Source organism: Scatophagus argus, chromosome 2 (genome assembly GCF_020382885.2).
Source record: "Scatophagus argus isolate fScaArg1 chromosome 2, fScaArg1.pri, whole genome shotgun sequence".
In the NCBI taxonomy this organism is placed as follows: Eukaryota; Metazoa; Chordata; class Actinopteri; family Scatophagidae; genus Scatophagus; species Scatophagus argus.
In genome coordinates, this window is record NC_058494.1 from 14,918,243 (window position 1) to 14,936,530 (window position 18,288).

The following is an 18,288-nucleotide window of genomic DNA, read 5'->3' on the forward strand; positions in this document are numbered from 1 at the left end:
AGCGACTGCTGAAACAGAGATAGAGAGAAATAGGTTATACGAGGCCAGCAGACGAGGAACAGAAAGAATGAATTAACTGATAAAAGACAGTGGTAGAGGTGAACAGGGCTTGGGTTGGGGGAAGTGGTGGATATACAGATGGCGCGAAGAGGAGCATGAACGAGGAGAAAGACTCAGCATGAAATGACGAAGGAGAATAACAGATCAGGATGAGAGGACAGAGAGGAAGAATAGAATAATGGAGGGAGAAAGAGGAAAGGGTCCATGTCCACAAATGACCTTGGGCTTTAGCCGGCTGAGCTGATTGCAGATCAGAGATAATAGTGGTGAGGCTGTCGCCACTCGTCTGCCTGGAGCAGGCACACACCCCACACATACACGCATATTACACATACTCACGAGCACACACACACACTGTCTATCCTCCTAGACGAATACCTACTTAATAAACCATATGCTTTCAATAAAAATGCTAATTATCTTTACACTGCAGCACAGTCAGGTTAACGCTGCCTCTGTGTGTGTGAGAAATGAAATGGAAAGAGAGAGGGAATAAGCCACAGAAGGCACCCGAGGTACAGTGTCAGAGCTGTTCACGTGATTGAAGACATTTTGAAAAACTGACAAGATGTTAACGTCGATACTAAGAAAATTTCGATTGTGTTTTTGACAAATGTGAAACAAGACAGGCGACACAGGCTCACAGCGGAGCATTGCTGCTGTTGGTGTTAGTGTTCTGGTGCTCTTTTCTAATATTCATTAAAAGCCTTGCTAGGAACAAATGAAGTGATTGTTGTACATGTTGAGCTAACTTTTCTAGTCTAAGTGGTTTTACAAATCAAGTCAGAGATGCTGGGTAGATAAAAACATGCCACACCTCTGCAGGATTCATTTATGAATAACACCTAGAGAAAGATTGACAAAAGATGCTTTCTTTTTTATGTGTTCTTCGGAACAAGGACATTTTCATTTGTCAAAGTCCGTATTTCTTCTCTTCTTCTCATAGCCACTCTCAGCGTTGAATTAGCAGCAGCACAAGAGGCCCTCGTCTCTTGCATTGTTTTGCATTCTTTAGCTAACCTTGAGAGAACCTCTGACAAATGTCTCAACAAGCTACTGAATTCACTCTGTTAAATCCTACGCACTGAATGACTGTGATGTGTGAAAAACGTTTCTTACCCTTGTTATGGAGATTAAAAACAGAGATGCCTCAAACAAATAGCAATTGCAAAATTGCAATGAGAACAGAGGCATCCACTAATCTAGTGAAACAGCGAGCAGCAATACAAATTGAATGACATTTGTTTGACATTTTGTGTGCCATTTGGTATACTTGTTGCTGCCACACTTTTTCATTTGAAATCTATTAGTTGCCGGTGACCTTGAACTCTGTGTTTTCCTTTGTGTCTGGGAAGCTGTATAAGAGACTCAGGTGATGTAGAGTCTTTGTTGTTTGATGCCATTAATCCCTGTCTTCTTGACCACTGTGTGTCTCTTTGTATTGTTTAAATGTGTGCGTGCAAGTATGTGTGTGTCTTCTTTTTACATCACTATCTCTCTTTCCATCTCTCACACACACACACACAACGCCCTGCACAGATATACTATCTGCTTTGGTTTCCAGATTTTCACACAAGGGAACTGCTTCCTTGTGGTGAACCATTTTATATCCTGTAATGGCAACGGCACGCACACGCACACACACACACACACATGCAAATGCACATTCTTGTTTTAACACGATCTTCTCCTACAGATTGCTTATTTATCGGGAGATGTGCAAAGCTGCACTAGTTACCATGCATTTTTCATGAGCCTTGGATCTAATGGTTGTGTGTGCGTGTGTGGGCATATGTCTGTGTGTTTCAGTATGTCACATGTGTTTGTGTATGTCTTGTGGTTGATGGTGAGTTTTGGCTTTAATGTGTTAAACAACTTATGCGTGTACTGTGCAAGATGCAGTGCACTGGTGATATATTTAAACATGTGCCATCCAGAAGTCTTTCCAAATGTTTTTCCTCTCCTTTCCTCTCCTCTCATCTCGTCTCCTCTCTTCTTGAGGGACCAGTTCCATTCAGCAGGTCTCTAACTCTCTTGGTAGTCACAAGGGCACTGCCTGCAGGATTAGATTTCTGCCATGTTCACATTCCACTCGGTCCCCCTTGGGAGAAAGGTGGAATGGAATTCATATGTTTAAGAGCTTTTGAGCAAGTGAGCACATTTCATCACTGGGCGACATGAACAGCCTTCCCTCGAAGCTCTAAGAATAAAGCTTTGAATATAATAGACATGGAAATGGTGTTGGAGTTGAAGCAAACTAGTGCATTCAGTATGCTTCCACCTCCACACACAGTTGATTGCACACTCATACACAGAGTCACACAGAGTAGGTGACATACACAAAGCATTTGCTCCCCCACTGTGCATCAGAAAGACTTTTAACCTGGCAGTTTTGGCTGGTCTACTGACATGCTATCCCAATGATCAAATCAAATTTGTGATTTTCATTGCTCTGCTGCTATTAGCATACATTAAAGAGCTCATTATCATTGGTATTGCTGTTTTGTTCTGCTGTAGGATCGGGAGCTAGGAGTGCTATGAATTTGTGCGTTTTCCAATTTGTCACTTGGTGTGTGTTTGTGAGTAGCGTCCCTCTCCCTCTTTCTGTCAGTCATGACATGTATGTGTGTGTCTGTTGTTTGTGTGTGTGACATATATGAGATGCATTACTGTCAGATAGCTTCCCCGTTGCAGTGCAGTCTTCTCAGATGCTTACGTAATGTTATTAGTTATCACACATGGAGAGCATCCTGGCACCCTCACAAGGTTAGGATGAAATATGAGAACGATTATGGAGATCTGAGATTGTATTATCATGATTTCCTTATTATTGCATCATTAATCTATTTTTTTCTCTTGTCTCTCTCTCTGTCTCTCTCTCTATCTGTTTTTTCCCCTACAAATCTCTTGCCTATGGCTCATGCAGAAGTGGAACAAAAAGGTAAGTCTGTGAAACAAATATGCCCACATTAGCACATGCACACATGCTCAAAATCCGGGGTTGGGTGTCGCTTTTTGATGCCAGCGCTTGAAGCGTTTTGTACCTCACAGCAGAATGACATCTCTTTCAAAATCACTGATGCTATATTAAGACAGTTTGATCCCAGCATATAGAGACAATTTCATAACAGTGGTTCTCATTAGAAACACTCCAGGCCTATATTATGCCATGGTATCGTGTAGAATGTCACAAACTCTCCACGGGTCGAGTACATTTTTATGATGAGCCAGTGAACAGTGAATTACATTGACATTTAATTCTTCAAATGCTTCTCCGTGATGTGAAAATTATCCCTGTGCTTTGAATAGCCAATGAAAATGAAATCAATATTGCCAGCCCTGGAATTATATTATTGGGAAGAATGGGAAAACCACAGTGCACATCTGGCCCGTCTCTGTGTGTGTCTGGTGTGTATTGGTATGTGTGTGTGTGCATATGTGACAACATTCCAGTTAAATTACAAAGGTCCCTATGACTCCGGTCGCACTGGCTTCCGAGAATTTACTGTGTCTCCCACATCCCTCATAAAACATGACCCCACTATTCTAATATGGGAATACCACGGAGTGGGAAATGAATTATCGTAACAATTGCAGAAACAGCAGGCGATAAAAGATGTGTTCGGTTCTACAGTTGGTTGTTCCTGACAGAGATAGAAAGGGAGAGAAAGGAAGAAAGAGCTATGAGACTAATGAGGAGCTGAGGAGGGAGGGAGGAATGGGAATAGATGGAAAGAGGGGAAGTAGAACAAAATGTGCCATTTTCTCTTTGCTGTCAGAGCAGGGTATTATCTGTTAAAAAGGAGGCATGCTGTTGCTGTGCTTAAGAACGGCAGTGACTATACAGCATCCAAATCACAACACAGTAAGCCTATCATATCATTGTCACTCACTGTTAGTTAAGGTTAAGTTAAAACATAGTGTAACATTTATGAAAGGAGGTAAAACTTTCACAGGCACTGTCACAAAATCTAGAGAGAATATTTGACATTTTACAGCAACAGCATGAAAAATTATGTAATGTGAATATTTTTGTCATTTGTTCCTCAGTATTTCTCTGCCCTGGCATTCTGCGAGGGGTGTACCAAAGTGAGCATCTCTTTGAGTCAGATCACCAGTCTGGTGCATGGTGCAAAGACCCACTGCAAGCTTCGGACAAGATCTACTACATGCCCTGGACGCCATACCGCACAGACACACTGACAGAGTACTCGTCAAAGGAGGACTTCATAGCAGGCCGTCCCACCACCACCTACAAACTTCCACATCGTGTGGACGGGACTGGTTTCGTCGTTTATGACGGTGCACTGTTCTTCAACAAGGAGCGCACCCGCAACATTGTAAAGTTTGACCTACGCACTCGCATCAAGAGCGGTGAGGCCATTATTGCCAACGCCAACTACCACGACACGTCACCGTATCGCTGGGGGGGCAAGTCGGACATCGATCTAGCGGTGGATGAGAATGGACTGTGGGTGATCTATGCAACGGAGCAGAACAATGGGCGCATCGTGGTGAGCCAGCTCAACCCCTACACCCTGCGCATTGAAGGCTCGTGGGACACCAGCTATGACAAACGCTCTGCCTCCAATGCTTTCATGATCTGCGGTGTCCTGTACGTGGTCAAAACTGTCTATGAAGATGACGACAATGAAGGGACAGGGAACAAAATTGACTACATGTACAACACCGATAAAAGCAAAGAGATGACGGTCAACATACCTTTCCCTAATTCCTACCAGTACATCGCTGCTGTGGATTACAACCCGAGAGACAACCTGCTGTACGTGTGGAATAACTATCACGTGGTCAAGTACTCGCTGGACTTCGGCAACAACGGTAGGTCCCATCTTTAAACCGATTCCTTTTTTTCCACCTCCTCCTCCTCCTGTCATCCTTGATGCATTTTTTTTTCCTTCATGGTTTTAAAGAGGCAGGTTTGAATACTTTTTTTTTTTTTTAATCCTTGCATGAAATACCTTGGCATCTTTTTAATATTCATTCATATTAATATTCATAATGATAAATGCTTTTTGTTGTGACATAAGGAATACTTAAAGCAACTAATCTTCCTCCAATAATTAATTCTGCAAAATGACTTAAAAAGGAAAAAAAGCACCATCTGTGCTGTCAGGATTCTCAATTATGACTGTTCCCCCACCACTCCACCCATGGTATTTGAATGTTTTCAGAGTTGAAAGAAAAGAAAACTTTGAGTTAGTCCTGGTTGCGTCAGTGTCATTTACAATGTAGATGTCTCTGTGTGTGTGGAAGTGTTTCTGCTTTAGTTAACCAAAGAGTAATGTCAGGAAGGCAACCTTGATTGCTGCCTTTTGAAGACTATTTCTTTTCATATCAAGTCGGGTTCTTTCCTGTAAATGCTTCTTGCCTTTTACTGTACTGCTTGCCAGCTGCTTAACAAATCCTAATGCATCCCTCAAGAGCAGAGTCAGGAGTATCTGGAGGAAGAAGGACCTGATACCACTCTCATACAGGACCTGTGCTCATGGTGACCGTGTGAAGACACTTCACCCTGTGTTTGACTCATTGGTTTATTGTGACCCATTCAGATGCACCCATTTTCTCTAGAAAGAGACTTTTCAGTTTATTTTTTTAAAGCCACACTGATCAATATTTTGATATTAACAACGTAATGACAGCATTTGAGAGGAGCCACTTGCAGTGACAAACCCACAGATGATTATCACTTGACACCCCTCAGGTCTATGAAGCATTGTGGCATATTTTAGCTCACTGTTTTGTTCAATTGGCTGTCATGAAACAGACTGCAGTATTTTAAACCAAAAAATACCTTCTCAGCACCAAACAGCAGACCGACAGGGTTAGTGAATATTTGTTAAACATAGTGCAGCTTTTAGCAGCTAAAACCCAAATATTTCCCACAGGACTTGGTGGAGACTCAAACAACACTAAAACAAGCATGAATTTACATTCCTCTTACAGGGTGATAACATGTCAGTGTTCTCTTTACAGCTTGTTCAGCTGCCAAGTGGTCAAAAATAACCAAAACCAAAACAATTATTGCTTAAAGGGAAGTTCTTGAATGCTCTGCCCACCCCAAAAGTAATCCCATTCGTGTTTGTGTTGACAGAAATCTGGCAGACGCCAACCCAAATTTTCTGCATGGCTAGATACTATTCAAAATAATGCAATATCAGTAATTGGGCTCAACTGATACATTGGCATAGTCATACACTATATAGACAAAAGTATTGGGGCACCTGCAGGGTGCAGGGACATTAATCACATTGCATTCTACATACATAAACAGCTTTGCAGCTGGCTCACAATCTCCGTTCCAGTTCATCCTAAAAGTGTTTGATAGGGTTGAGGTCAGGGCTCTGTGTAGGCCAATCAAAGTCTTCCACACCAAACTCAACCAGCTATGTCTTTATGGACTTTGTACACTGAGGCACAGTCATGCTGGAATAGAAAAGGGCCTTCACCAAACTGTTGCCACAAAGTTGGAAGCACAACGTTGTCCAAAGTGTAGGCTAAAGCATTAAGATTTGTGTCTGGATACTTTTGTCTATACAGTGTATATGAATCAGGAAATCAAATGTGATTTTTTTGCATGAAACTTAAAGATCTGTCTGTTTATCTAAGCTGTACAATGTACCAATTTTAACCCGAGGCTGGGAGATGTCAAGAATCCGATTCGCAAGATGACTCTTTTAGAACGGCCACCAGTGTGAGTTTTAACTATCATCTCTGTGTCCGTCTGAAAGAGCAATGAATACTGTCTAACCCAGAGAGACTCTCTTTCAACTCTGGTGTGAGGTTAGAGTCCACCCTCCCATTTTTCCTTCGTCTGGATGGAAGGGCTTAGGCCCCTGGAGCCTGAAGGCCTATTTGCCCAACGTAATTGCCTTTCAGCACCTTTCTATGGAGTGGTCAAGGCAGTCTGGCTGCGTGTCTTATTAAATGATGTCTGAATTAATGCATGCTCTTACACGCAGTTAGGAGGCGCAGTACAAGGAATTATAGAGAGAGGCAACATTAAACTTGGTTTCTACCGATCAGTGTGCATGTGTGAAGTGAGGCCCTGCTGTAAAAATGTGTGTATGTGTGTGTATGCAAGGATAATTATGTGCATGCCCGTGTCCTAATGCGCTAATGTACTTACAGTATGAGTTTGTGTTGCTCTATTCATGGGTGTGCATATGTGTTTACTGGTGTACGCTTGAGAGTGTGATCACTATCATAATGGAGCTCAGGGTGTCTCTGGGGGCTCTAAAGAGGAGATCATTGGGGGTTCAATGTGGAGAATGACCTCCGGTGCACAGCAACGAGCCAGACTGCTGACCAGCAGGAGATAAATACAATCAATGCTGTCCCACTCTTTACTCTCCCTCCCACTCTGCTCCCACACTCAATGAACGCAAGGAATAAATTAACTAACTGCATGATTTTCTCATTCCTTTGCAAAATGAGGTGCCAACTTGATTCATTCAAGTTTAATTTTGTTGTTGTATCGAGACACTCTCTCTCTCTCTCTCTCTCTCTCTCTATATATATATATATATATATATATATATATATATATCTTCTAGACTTGTCTTAGAAATTCTATTCTTTGGGATCAATGTGAATATATTAAGCATATTCCATAAGGTGACTGTAGTCACACACACTATATTTCCAGTCCGTTTTTTTTTTTTTTTTTTCATAGTCAGTTCAGGAAACAGGCCAAGAAAAAGGGGCCACTCTGAGGGTTTCCACTCATTACTGGTGTAGTGTAATGCAGTGTAATGCTCGCCCTGCTTTTGTTTCGGCTCATATGGACTTCTTAAAGATACAAAATGAGACAGGAAATGGGCCATGGAGTGAGACAAGGCCGAGGTAAGCCACTGAGGACTTACTGTAATTGGGGTACAACACAGAGAGCACCAATTACAGTGCTGTCCAGCAGGCTAACAGAGGCAGCTTAGTGGATGGTTTAGAACAGGTCACTCTGAACTGTAGTCATTGTTTGTTCAGCAGTTTATTTTTGCAAAGACAAAAATCAGAATCCGTCTTAATTGAAGTCATAATCAACCATATGTACTACTACACCACTACTACATTCTAGTATTGAAGTTTGTGATAAGAAAATAAAACTAAACACTGCTGGCTTCTTTTTAAAGAGAGAGAACATAAGTGGGTTTTTTTTTTCTTCTTTCTTTTTTAATATTGAATAGTATTGAATTGACCACAGTCTTGAAAAATGTATACATATATCCCAGCCCTGTATATCATATGAAGTTTGGTTTAAGCATTTTTTAAAAAACTAAACATCACTGGGATTAGATATAAAAGCAAGGTTCACCTTAGGCCAGCAGATAATATAAAGGCTTACTCCCATGTGTTCCATCACACCGCTGATGCAGCATACAGCAGAAAATGATCTTTTTTTGAAATGCTTATTCTTCCTCCCTTGGTAGTTAAGAAGAAAGTGAACTGCCTCCTTACATTTATTGTTTCCCATGTCTGTTTGTGTTTCTTCTTTGTCTTTTAAATACCCATTCTTTCTCTCCTCGTCTCTCACACAAACATGTACGCTCACAATAGCAGGAATCTCAATCTTTCCCCTTCCCCTCCTCATATCTCTTTCTCTTTAACTCTGTGTTTTGCTCTGTTTTTCTCTCTGTCGCCCTTATCTCCCGCTTAATCTGCCCTCCTTTTCTGAGCTCAAGCCTTTCCCACATCACACAGGGTTATTTTATCGAGTGTCCTTAGATGTTTATATTATGGAGGCATAGTGCATGAACGCCTTCATGGAGTCAGAGTGAAAGTCACTTGCCTCTGTTACCCCTTTCTACCACCCCACACTCCCCAAACACTCTCTCACTCTCTGCTGTTTATGGAATTGTTTCATCATGTCTTCTTACATGCATATTATAGAGGCTTGCCCTACGCAAGCAGCATGGCTCCGATGAAACATTTGAATAATTTATCACCTCCAGTCTGCCTTGCCACACTTTAGAAAGTTTTCCCAACAAAGTCGCAAAATTATTCATGTTATCTACATCTTTGGGAGAGGAGGGGCAAACAGAGCTAAAACTGAATACTGTAGATGCAACTTGTACACACTGCCTTTTCCATATTTTTCACCCTAATTTTCTTTCTCGTTTTGCTTCCTGCACCTCTTTTTCTTTTATGTTCTTTCCTCCTTTCTGCGATAAGCCTTACAGGATACAATATGGTCACCTCGTAGAGCAGTCCCACTTGAGCTCTTTAAGGCAATGATCCACTTAAGGTCGTTAGTTCAGGTGACAGGGACAATCTGATCACATATTCTATTGGACAGAACAAGCATATTGAAATTAGTTGCGACCCTGGAGGTGTTTTTGTTCTGTCATATAGAGACAATTTTAGGGTACATAATCAGAAGGAGACAAGAATGCATTTTATTTTTTATTTTTACAACTGTCCACTTTTTTTATTTTTACAGTAAGGCCTTTGTTAAAACAACTTATGCCAGTACATTCACTCTGTGTGCAAGATTATTTCAGTGAGTCTACCGCTACATTTTAAAAATGACATTCAAAGATATTTTTTCCCTTCCCCTTTCCCTTCCATTTTTTACATTTGATTCAAGCAAAATTTTGCTGTGCTTTACAATGGCACTAAACTGTGTAAACCAGTGTGAAATCACCACAAACAGTGTGCCCACAAAAAAACCCTCAATTATATTAGCCCTTTGTTGACTTTAATCAGATATTTAAAGTGTCAAAAGTGATATCTTCAGTCCCAATTAGAGAGTAATCAAATACTGGCATTCTCTCTAATCTGTTAAACACACAGTTATATAGCGATGACCTCAACTGGCCCCTCTGTCAGTTCACGGAAATTTAAATCTTCACCTTTGAACTCTTAATGGCTTGCATCATAGTGCTCCATTTCCTAAGGAAGTCAAGCATGGAGTATCTATTGTCTTTAACCCCCCCCTCAACATATTTACACCATCCTCCCCCAACTCTCCTCTCCTCTCCTCCCCTCTCTTTTCCTTCCTTGACACCAGATTGCAATCAAGCGACACGGCTAAGAAGTGCAGGAAATGTTGGAAACAAGCTAAAGTGGGGTGAATAAAAGGAGTTAATGGTTGAAGTGGAGACACTCTTTCACCAGATCACTGATTAGACAAACCTTTACTGCAATTATGGCTTGTCACACACACACACACACATGACTTGTGTGTGTGTGTGTGTGTGTGTGTGTATATATACTGTTTCTGTGCCAAGTCTTTCACAGACCTGACCTTTCACAACACTTGAGATGATTGAGCTCTGACAGAATGAAAGCAGGTTTACTTAGTATGTTTGATTGTTTGCAAATTATAAACTCTTGAATTCGAAATGTTACATTCTCCCAACGATGAGATGTTGTGTAAAAAAACGGCAGTTACCTGTTAGTTAATCCTTGAACAAGCACATGACATCAGTGTCTCGTTCGATCTAATTTCTCAAATAAATTAAATTGTCCAACACAAAAACAATTCACAGTCCTTTACACCAGTAAATGGTATACAAGGCAACACATTAGTCTACACTTCCCCTTTCACTTCTTCCCTGTCTCCTTCTTCTTTGTCCTCTCCTGCCTCCCCCCTCCCTTCCTATCTCACTCCTTCCCAAATAGATTACGACACAGCCATCTCAGCAGAGACTGAACTCTGCTTCAGAGAGTCTGGTGCACCTGTTCCTTGCCTGCAGTGTGTCCTTATCGATTGGATTGCCCCAGCCAGGCTCCCTGCGTGCGCTTGGCCTCAGTACCTCTTCTCTTCTGCCAAAAAACAGATGCCAAATTAAGCAGGCCTAGCCAGGACAACAGGGTGGAAGGGAAACCCACAGCCTCACAGGAAGTAAATACAGAAAGCTGAGAGTGTGTCACCATAGCTGTGCTCTGTTCACAATTTGTTTTTTGAAATGTATAAAAATTTTCAGGGGGGAAACAAAGTGGATACACTCTTAATGTCTAAATGGTTGGCCTTGGTGATAAATTATGGGCAACAAAATCTTGAATAACCACAGGATCACTTGCTACAGCCTACAGTTCCCATTCTAATACAGTAACAGGATTTTGCTTGATGCCAGCTATAGATTCATATTGTACCTCTTGTCCACACAGAACTGACATCAATTCAGTCTTGAACAAGAGAGGACCCAATCAGGACTTTAAAAGAATATGCTGATGGTGATTTCCTCCATTATTAAACGAGAAAACAAAAAAATTATGAAAACAAGTCTGCCCCATTAGCTTTTTACTTTGAAAGAGGGAACTTCCCCTGATTAAGAAAGAAGCATGTAATTGGCAAACTTGCTGCAGGTGTCTCCAACCTCAGCAGAAGGTTGACATGATTATGCAACTGGTAAGCCGATAGAGCTCGGTGATGTGGTGTCTGTCTGTGACACATTAGCTTTGGAACGTGGTAGTGCCTGGCAGCCATTTTGAGGGAGGCTCCGTTAGATGAGGTTGTTTTCTATCTTCAAGTATCACTGCTTTGAAGTACTCCATTCTGTCTTATCAGCAGGCCAGAGCCGCTCGCCACCAGCCCTGTGTTGCGTATGAGTGTGTATATTGCGCAGCACATAAGTGAGTGGAAAAGTAAATTTCTCTTCCAAGTGTGTGTCTATCTGCATGCATGTGTGACGCTTCGAGCACAACTGAATAAAAGTAAATGTCTGTACAAGTGAGTGTGTGTTCGTTTGTGTGTGCACTCCAGCCATAGGGCCAGTGCGTTATCGCAGTATGCAGCCCTATTCAATGTCTGTGCTACTATCCAACCTAGAAAGCTTTGTGCCCTCCAGATTATCATTTCGCTGTTACTCCTCTGGATCCACCCCTCCCTACTTTTCCGGGTTGGTGTGTATGTGCATGTGTGTGTGCTTGTGCCTGTGCGGAGGCAAGGAGGCAGTAACTTTTAAGGAAAAGTGCAAGAAAGTAATCATCTTATACATTCAAGTATAATAGACACTTCAGTCTCAGCTCTCTGAAACTGTCTTAATTCAAATCTCTCTTCTCTTTGCTTGTGTTTCACTCTGCCTCTCTCTTGCTCGCTGTCTGCTGTTTTTCTGACGATGTGGGAAACTTGCCAGGGGAACTTCATTTTCCCTCTCCTCTTTCCTCCCTGCCTTCTACCTTTTGTGCTGTGGATTTACAATCCCTCTGTTTACCGAATAAGAAGTCAAGAGCATTCACGGCAAAGCAGAGAAGAGGCACAGACAGGCAGTCTTATCCGCACAGAAAAACATGTACACCCACACACACACACACACACACACACACACACACTTAAACACACTCATGTCTGTCCGCATGTCAGATTATCATGTGCTAGGATCCCAGACAGACTGACAGCATCTCTGTGGCCCAGTGGGGTGACAGATAGACAACTCCAGGAACAAGTTTACTGCCAGCCTGACATTGTCTCACCTTCCCTATGGACTTTCTACAGGCCAGGAAAACAAACAGAATAGAATACAATAGAATAGAAAAGACAGTAAATCAGTCTGACAAATCCTGCTATTGCAGAGCTTTTGATCATTTTATTCAGCAGATTGCTTGTTGTCAGGGAACAGCACATGTTCAAATTTCCAGTTTTCCACTTTGAGGACTTCTCATCCATTTCAACTAGAAAACTGAAAATAAAAGCCTATTCTTAACCATGTTTGATTAAGATGTCTGATTACAAAACCAGTCTCACCACAGGGTCCGTTAGTTTGTCTCATTATGATTTGCTATGATGTTGTGTTTGTTTTAGAGAAATATTTCAAATCAAAGTGCAAGGATTCTTTCGATATATTTGAAGAGTAATGCTAAATGCGTCAAATTCAACAATAGTTATTTTATTCATTGATTCAGCTTTACTTGATCCTGATCTTGCAAGCATATCCAGTGGCACCTCCATATCATAAATTCATTTAGATAGGTAACATTATAATCCCAGTGGAATCTATCTCTTAATTTATTGTATTTTCAAATAACTTACACCCACATTCACATATTGTGATACATTGACAATCTAAATAAAATACACTATATAGACAAAAGTATTGGCATGGGTCTGTTTTTCAGGGGTTGGGCTAGGTCTTAATGCTTCAGCATACCAAGACATTTTGGACAATGCTATGCATCCAACTTTGTTGCAACAGTTTGGGGAAGGCTCTTTTGTATTCAAGCATGACAAAGCAAAGTCCATAAAGACATGGTTAGATGAGTTTGGTGTGGAAGAACTTGGCTGGCCCACACAGAGTGCTGACCTCAACCACATCAAGAACCTTTGGAATGAACTGGAACGGAGATGGCAAGCCAGGCCTTCTTGTCCAACATCAGTGCAAATGCTTGACTGCACGAATGGGTGGAAATTCTCACAGAAATACTCTGAAATCTTGTGGAAAGCCTTCCCAGAAGAGTAGAAGCTCTTATTGTTGCAAAGCTGTCTATGTATTTGAATTGCAAGGTCATTAAAGTCCCTGTTGGTTTAATGGTCACATACCCCAATACTTTTGTCTGTATAGTCGAGTTAATGCAGCAATAGGACTTTAATATGAGCCATTTCAACTGCCTTTCTTACATTCGGGTTAGGCTGTAACATGTTAATTGATTCTTCTGAAACATATTTGTCAAAATATGTCAGCTACATGCATATGCAGGGAATGCATGTAGTGCAAAATCTTAGCTGAATTTGTGACAGTATTTTTTGCTTTGTGTCATATGTTTCTTCGGGTGGCATCAGGCTTGGCAAAGAGCACAACGTTTAGGTTAGCTGACATCATGAAGCTGTCATAATGCATTTATTCAAGGCTTCCTAAGCTTAAATGCAAGGAGTTATGTCAGTCCCCATGAGTACAACCCCTAGCCTTTTTCTCCATAAATGTTTCATGAAGCTGTTATGTCATGTTGCTGTAGTTCCCTACAGCATCTTTCACAGCATCCTGAGTGATGCCAGTGATAAATTCATCACATTACAAGATCTTTTTTTTCTTCATCCAAATGCCGCAAAACAGGACAAAGTAAAGACGCAGACAAGCACAGCCGAGAGTGTTGGAAAGTATAAATATACAAATTGAAATCGCAGGAATAAAAGTGTGCCAGGAAGTGAAAGAAAGTTATGTGAGTGAGCAGCAAATCAGGTGGAAAATGTCAAGAGAACAGGAAGGGAGAGAGATAGAGATGCATGGGTAGTGAAGTGCTGTGGCCCTTTGCCTGCAATGCTTGCAGGCTTTTGTGTTGCCTCACCTCAAGCTGCCAGCCCCTGTGTTTTCTCCCCCTGTACTCAAATGACAGCAGACATCAACCTCACACACACACACACACACACACACCATTACTCTTCTATTGTTGTGGCAGAGCCCCTAATGGAGCTTCCCGTTTGAGTGCAGATAGACACAGACACACACGCATACACACTCACACAGATTGACAGCTAGTCCCTAGGCCACTGCTGCTACGCATGATTGATGGCAATGTTCTGCGGAGAATGCATGAGGCAGGGCGGCAGTGATTCAGTAACGGGGAGAAGCACAGTTTAGGTACAGAAACACTCCATTGAGTTGTGGAAGAAGAGAACAGAACGTACAGGAGGAGCGGGATGTTACATTGCTGTCAGTCAACCAGACAGACAGACAGACAGAGGGAGGGTGAGAAAGAGAGGAATGTGGCATCTTTAATTAAACTTAAAATCCACAGGAAGGGACAACTTTGGTTCACAGTAAACAACACAAACACCCACTTTTTCCTACCGCCCACACATCCACACTCACAACTTCCAACGTTCACCAAAACACTGCGATAAACTAATTTTGTGCACATTACGTCCCAAATCAGACCTCATGAATCTATAAACAGTACACCGAAAATCTATTACAGCTACAAATACGTCCATTTAAGTCAGCCAGTACGGGTTAAATTCTTACAACACCTGCTTTCAAAACATACAGGCCCAGTTAGATACGACAAACTCCATAACCCTTCTGTGTCAACAACCAGCATGTCATACATATTATGACCTTAGGCACACTAGGCCCCCTCAGACAGAGAAACACAAGTGCTTGTGCTTTCCATTTCTGCTGAAAATCAGGGAGTCGAGAATTTTTCACATCGGGGGCAAACTTGAAACTGCAAGAGACAACTTCACACTTTTACCACCCCAACTGGCAGCAAGCGATAGCTGAATTTTTAAGAGCTTGAAGGACTCCATTACCCAGAAATCATGTAGCGTGATGTCGGTATATTGCACACTCTACAGAAAAAATAAATCGTATTCATGGCTGCTGGTCGACTTGGAGATGGTGGGGAAAATCTTTTTTGGCAAGTTCAGCCAGGTTCAGCTTTCTGTGGGCTCTGGAGCATTTCACTGTCAGGTTCAGTTTTTTTTATTGTGGGTAAACAATATTCTCAGTAAATGACTAAACATGGAAACTGGGATCATGAAATATACTTCTCTTGTAAAGGTCGCATAACGCGAAACTGTGAGAATTCATATTTGAGTAGTTTTCTTAGCTGGGAGAGTTGCCTCTGTGTTTACGTCTGTTTGCCTCTCTGTGTGCTTGCCTTTATATGTTCCTCAGTAAATCCACATACTCTGGGTTTTTAATCAAAACACTGTTGTTATCACTGCCTGCAAGAGAAGTACATTTAGTATGCCATGTTGATTTTTCTTAAGCACTCAGTTGTAGTTCTACATAGCCGAAATTGTATCTACAGTGTGGATGTGGAACATCTGCAAGTTTAATCTTAATAGGCAGATTGGTTTGTTTTCTGTAATTACAAATTCCTGAACATGATTTAGACGTCTATTGGAAAATACTTGGCAATTTCAACTTTATGATAACATTGTTCATATTGAGAGACAAAAGCATTCCCTGCTTTGTTAAAGAATGTTTGTATGTGAAGATGAGGCTGTAGAAAATGGGCTCTACGTGTATGCAGCATTACGCTTAATGACTTCCAAATGATGTCAGACTGATAAAACAGTTCAAAAGGAAAGTAATTAAACTATTATTTCCCTCTACTCAGCTTTCGATCCTACGGTATTGATTTGTAGCACACGCAGTTGAAAGCAACAGGAGTATAGCAGAGAGTGAGACGCACTGTTACAGTATGGAGGACAAGAGGACACCATGACACTTCACAAACACATGCTCTATTCCTTTCACTTTCCATCATGTCATCTGTTTGTTCTTTATTTCTGTCTCATGAACAGGGTCAATGTGAATAATTGAGCCCTTTCACAATTAAATATTGACAATAAAAGTGTGTCATGTGCATTTAAGTGGTCTTCCTCCCTCTTGTGATGTCATGGTGTTATGAATCATGCACAACGCTGAAAGAATGGAGAGTGAAAGAATGCAAGAATCACTACTGCGTACCAGTCCCCCAGGAAAGACTGGTTACCTTTTGCATGTTTGCACAACAAACCAATTGTTGGTCTTGCTGGGTGAGTTTGTCTTTATATTTTCTTTTGTCTCTTTGTTGTTTTGCTTTTGGGGCAACTGAAAAAGAGAAAAAAGAAAGTGTTTCGCGGCCAGAAAAGATCTGGTATATGACTACTCTGCTGAGCCATGAAACGCTAACAATGGGAAGTCACCAGAAACATGAGAAACTGCCTGTCAAAACTATTTAGTGCTGTACAAATGAGTGCCTGCAAATGTGTTAGTGTCTGTCACTATAATATTATTATGTTTGTATGCCATTGCTCTAATGACATACAAGCATATAGCATAATATGTTGACACAGATGGTTTGTGTGATTGCAGTTCTGTTAACTGTGTTCTTCTTATGCTCATCTTGGGAATACCTGTTGAACTCTCCCTGGGATGAAGAGCTCATAAAAATATTTACACTCCAGTCAAGCTGGGACCAAGAAATCTTTTTGGTCCAGACTCTTAGTTTAAGAACCTGAGCACTAACTGAGAAATTATTTATGTATTCTTTTAACTTAAACCCTTTCTCTTTTCCCTTCAGACTATCGCCCTCCTCCCATAATGCCTCCTAACCGAGGTGGCGGAGGTGGAGGTCCAATTGGTGGTGGAGGTTCTTCCTCTTCATCTACCAGCCGCACCACCACCACCACCCGATCTCCTCCCTACTACACCACCCCACGGCCTCTCCTCACCACCTCCCCTGGTCAGCGCTACCGGACCACCACCACCATTCGCCCGCCTGTTCTGATTCCTGCCGGAGGCTCGTCATCTGACACCAACCAGATCCCTGACACCAATCAGAAAGCTGGAGGACGCTCCCCACCAGCGCAGGTCCCTCCAGCAGTCCCGCAGCCTCCTGCCCTGCCTCCCCAAGATTTTTGCAGTCCAAGGGTGACTGCCGACATATCGTGGCCCCGGACACAGCAAGGCCAGACAGCCAAACAGCCCTGCCCTGTAGGAACACTGGGTAAGGAAGCTGCATGTGTTGGTTGGACAGCAGAATACATAGAAAAAGCAGTGAATGGTTGGTTAGAGTGTGTATGAAAGTTTTGTTCAGTGCAATGTGTTTTTCTAAAAGTTATTATTATGTTGTCTGTTTGTTCTTTTATCTAATCTGCAAAAAATTTAAATACAACTGCAACCACATTAGAGGTGTTTCATTGGAAAATGTGGAAACATTTACAAACTCTTTTCTTAAGTAAAGCGCTAACTCCACAATTAAATACAATATAAAGAGCAGCAGAAAACAGAATTCCTTTATGTTTTTAAATGTGTGCTCTCACTAAGATGACTTGTCAATTAAATGACTAAAATGAAGATAGATAGATGAATGACTTAAGTGGAGTACACACTTCTACACGTACACTGTGAACTCCAGTGAACTCCAGGCACCGTGAGAGTGTTTGTGTCTCCTGGTGAATGTCAGTGCTGTCTTACCCTGTTTGTTTTACTTGTCTTGCAGGCGTGGCCACATACGTGTGCGTAGCCCATCTGGGCTACTGGGATCCCCAAGGCCCTGACCTCAGCAACTGCACGTCGCCCTGGGTCAATCACATCATGCAGAAAGTAAGTCTCGGTGGTGCTGCTGGCCCTTGTAGTTCCCACTGAACCCTAGTTTAAGGGCATGTGTTATGGATATAATCCTGGAGCAATTTCTCATGCATGAAGACACACTGACCATGGGCAAAGATTTAGGCCATGTATCCATCTTCATTTGTTAACCCTAACTCACGTTTGAGATCTGAGATGTTTTAAATTGCTGTAGGGGCATTGATATGTCCATTAAGCTCATTTGTTCACACTC

The 18,288-nt window shown here is 41.8% G+C and overlaps 1 protein-coding gene across 7 annotated transcripts in view; it reads left to right on the forward strand.

The window, feature by feature from the left end:
- adgrl3.1 (adhesion G protein-coupled receptor L3.1) overlaps positions 1–18,288 on the forward strand; it is a 109,055-nt gene that overhangs the window by 54,142 nt on the left and 36,625 nt on the right. For all 7 annotated transcript variants that reach the window (XM_046412694.1, XM_046412721.1, XM_046412737.1 and 4 more), the window contains 4 exons: positions 2,987–3,001; positions 4,111–4,899; positions 17,026–17,451; positions 17,947–18,050. In XM_046412694.1, the coding sequence (XP_046268650.1) occupies positions 2,987–3,001; positions 4,111–4,899; positions 17,026–17,451; positions 17,947–18,050 (1,334 nt within the window). The remainder of the gene's footprint in view (positions 1–2,986; positions 3,002–4,110; positions 4,900–17,025; positions 17,452–17,946; positions 18,051–18,288) is intronic.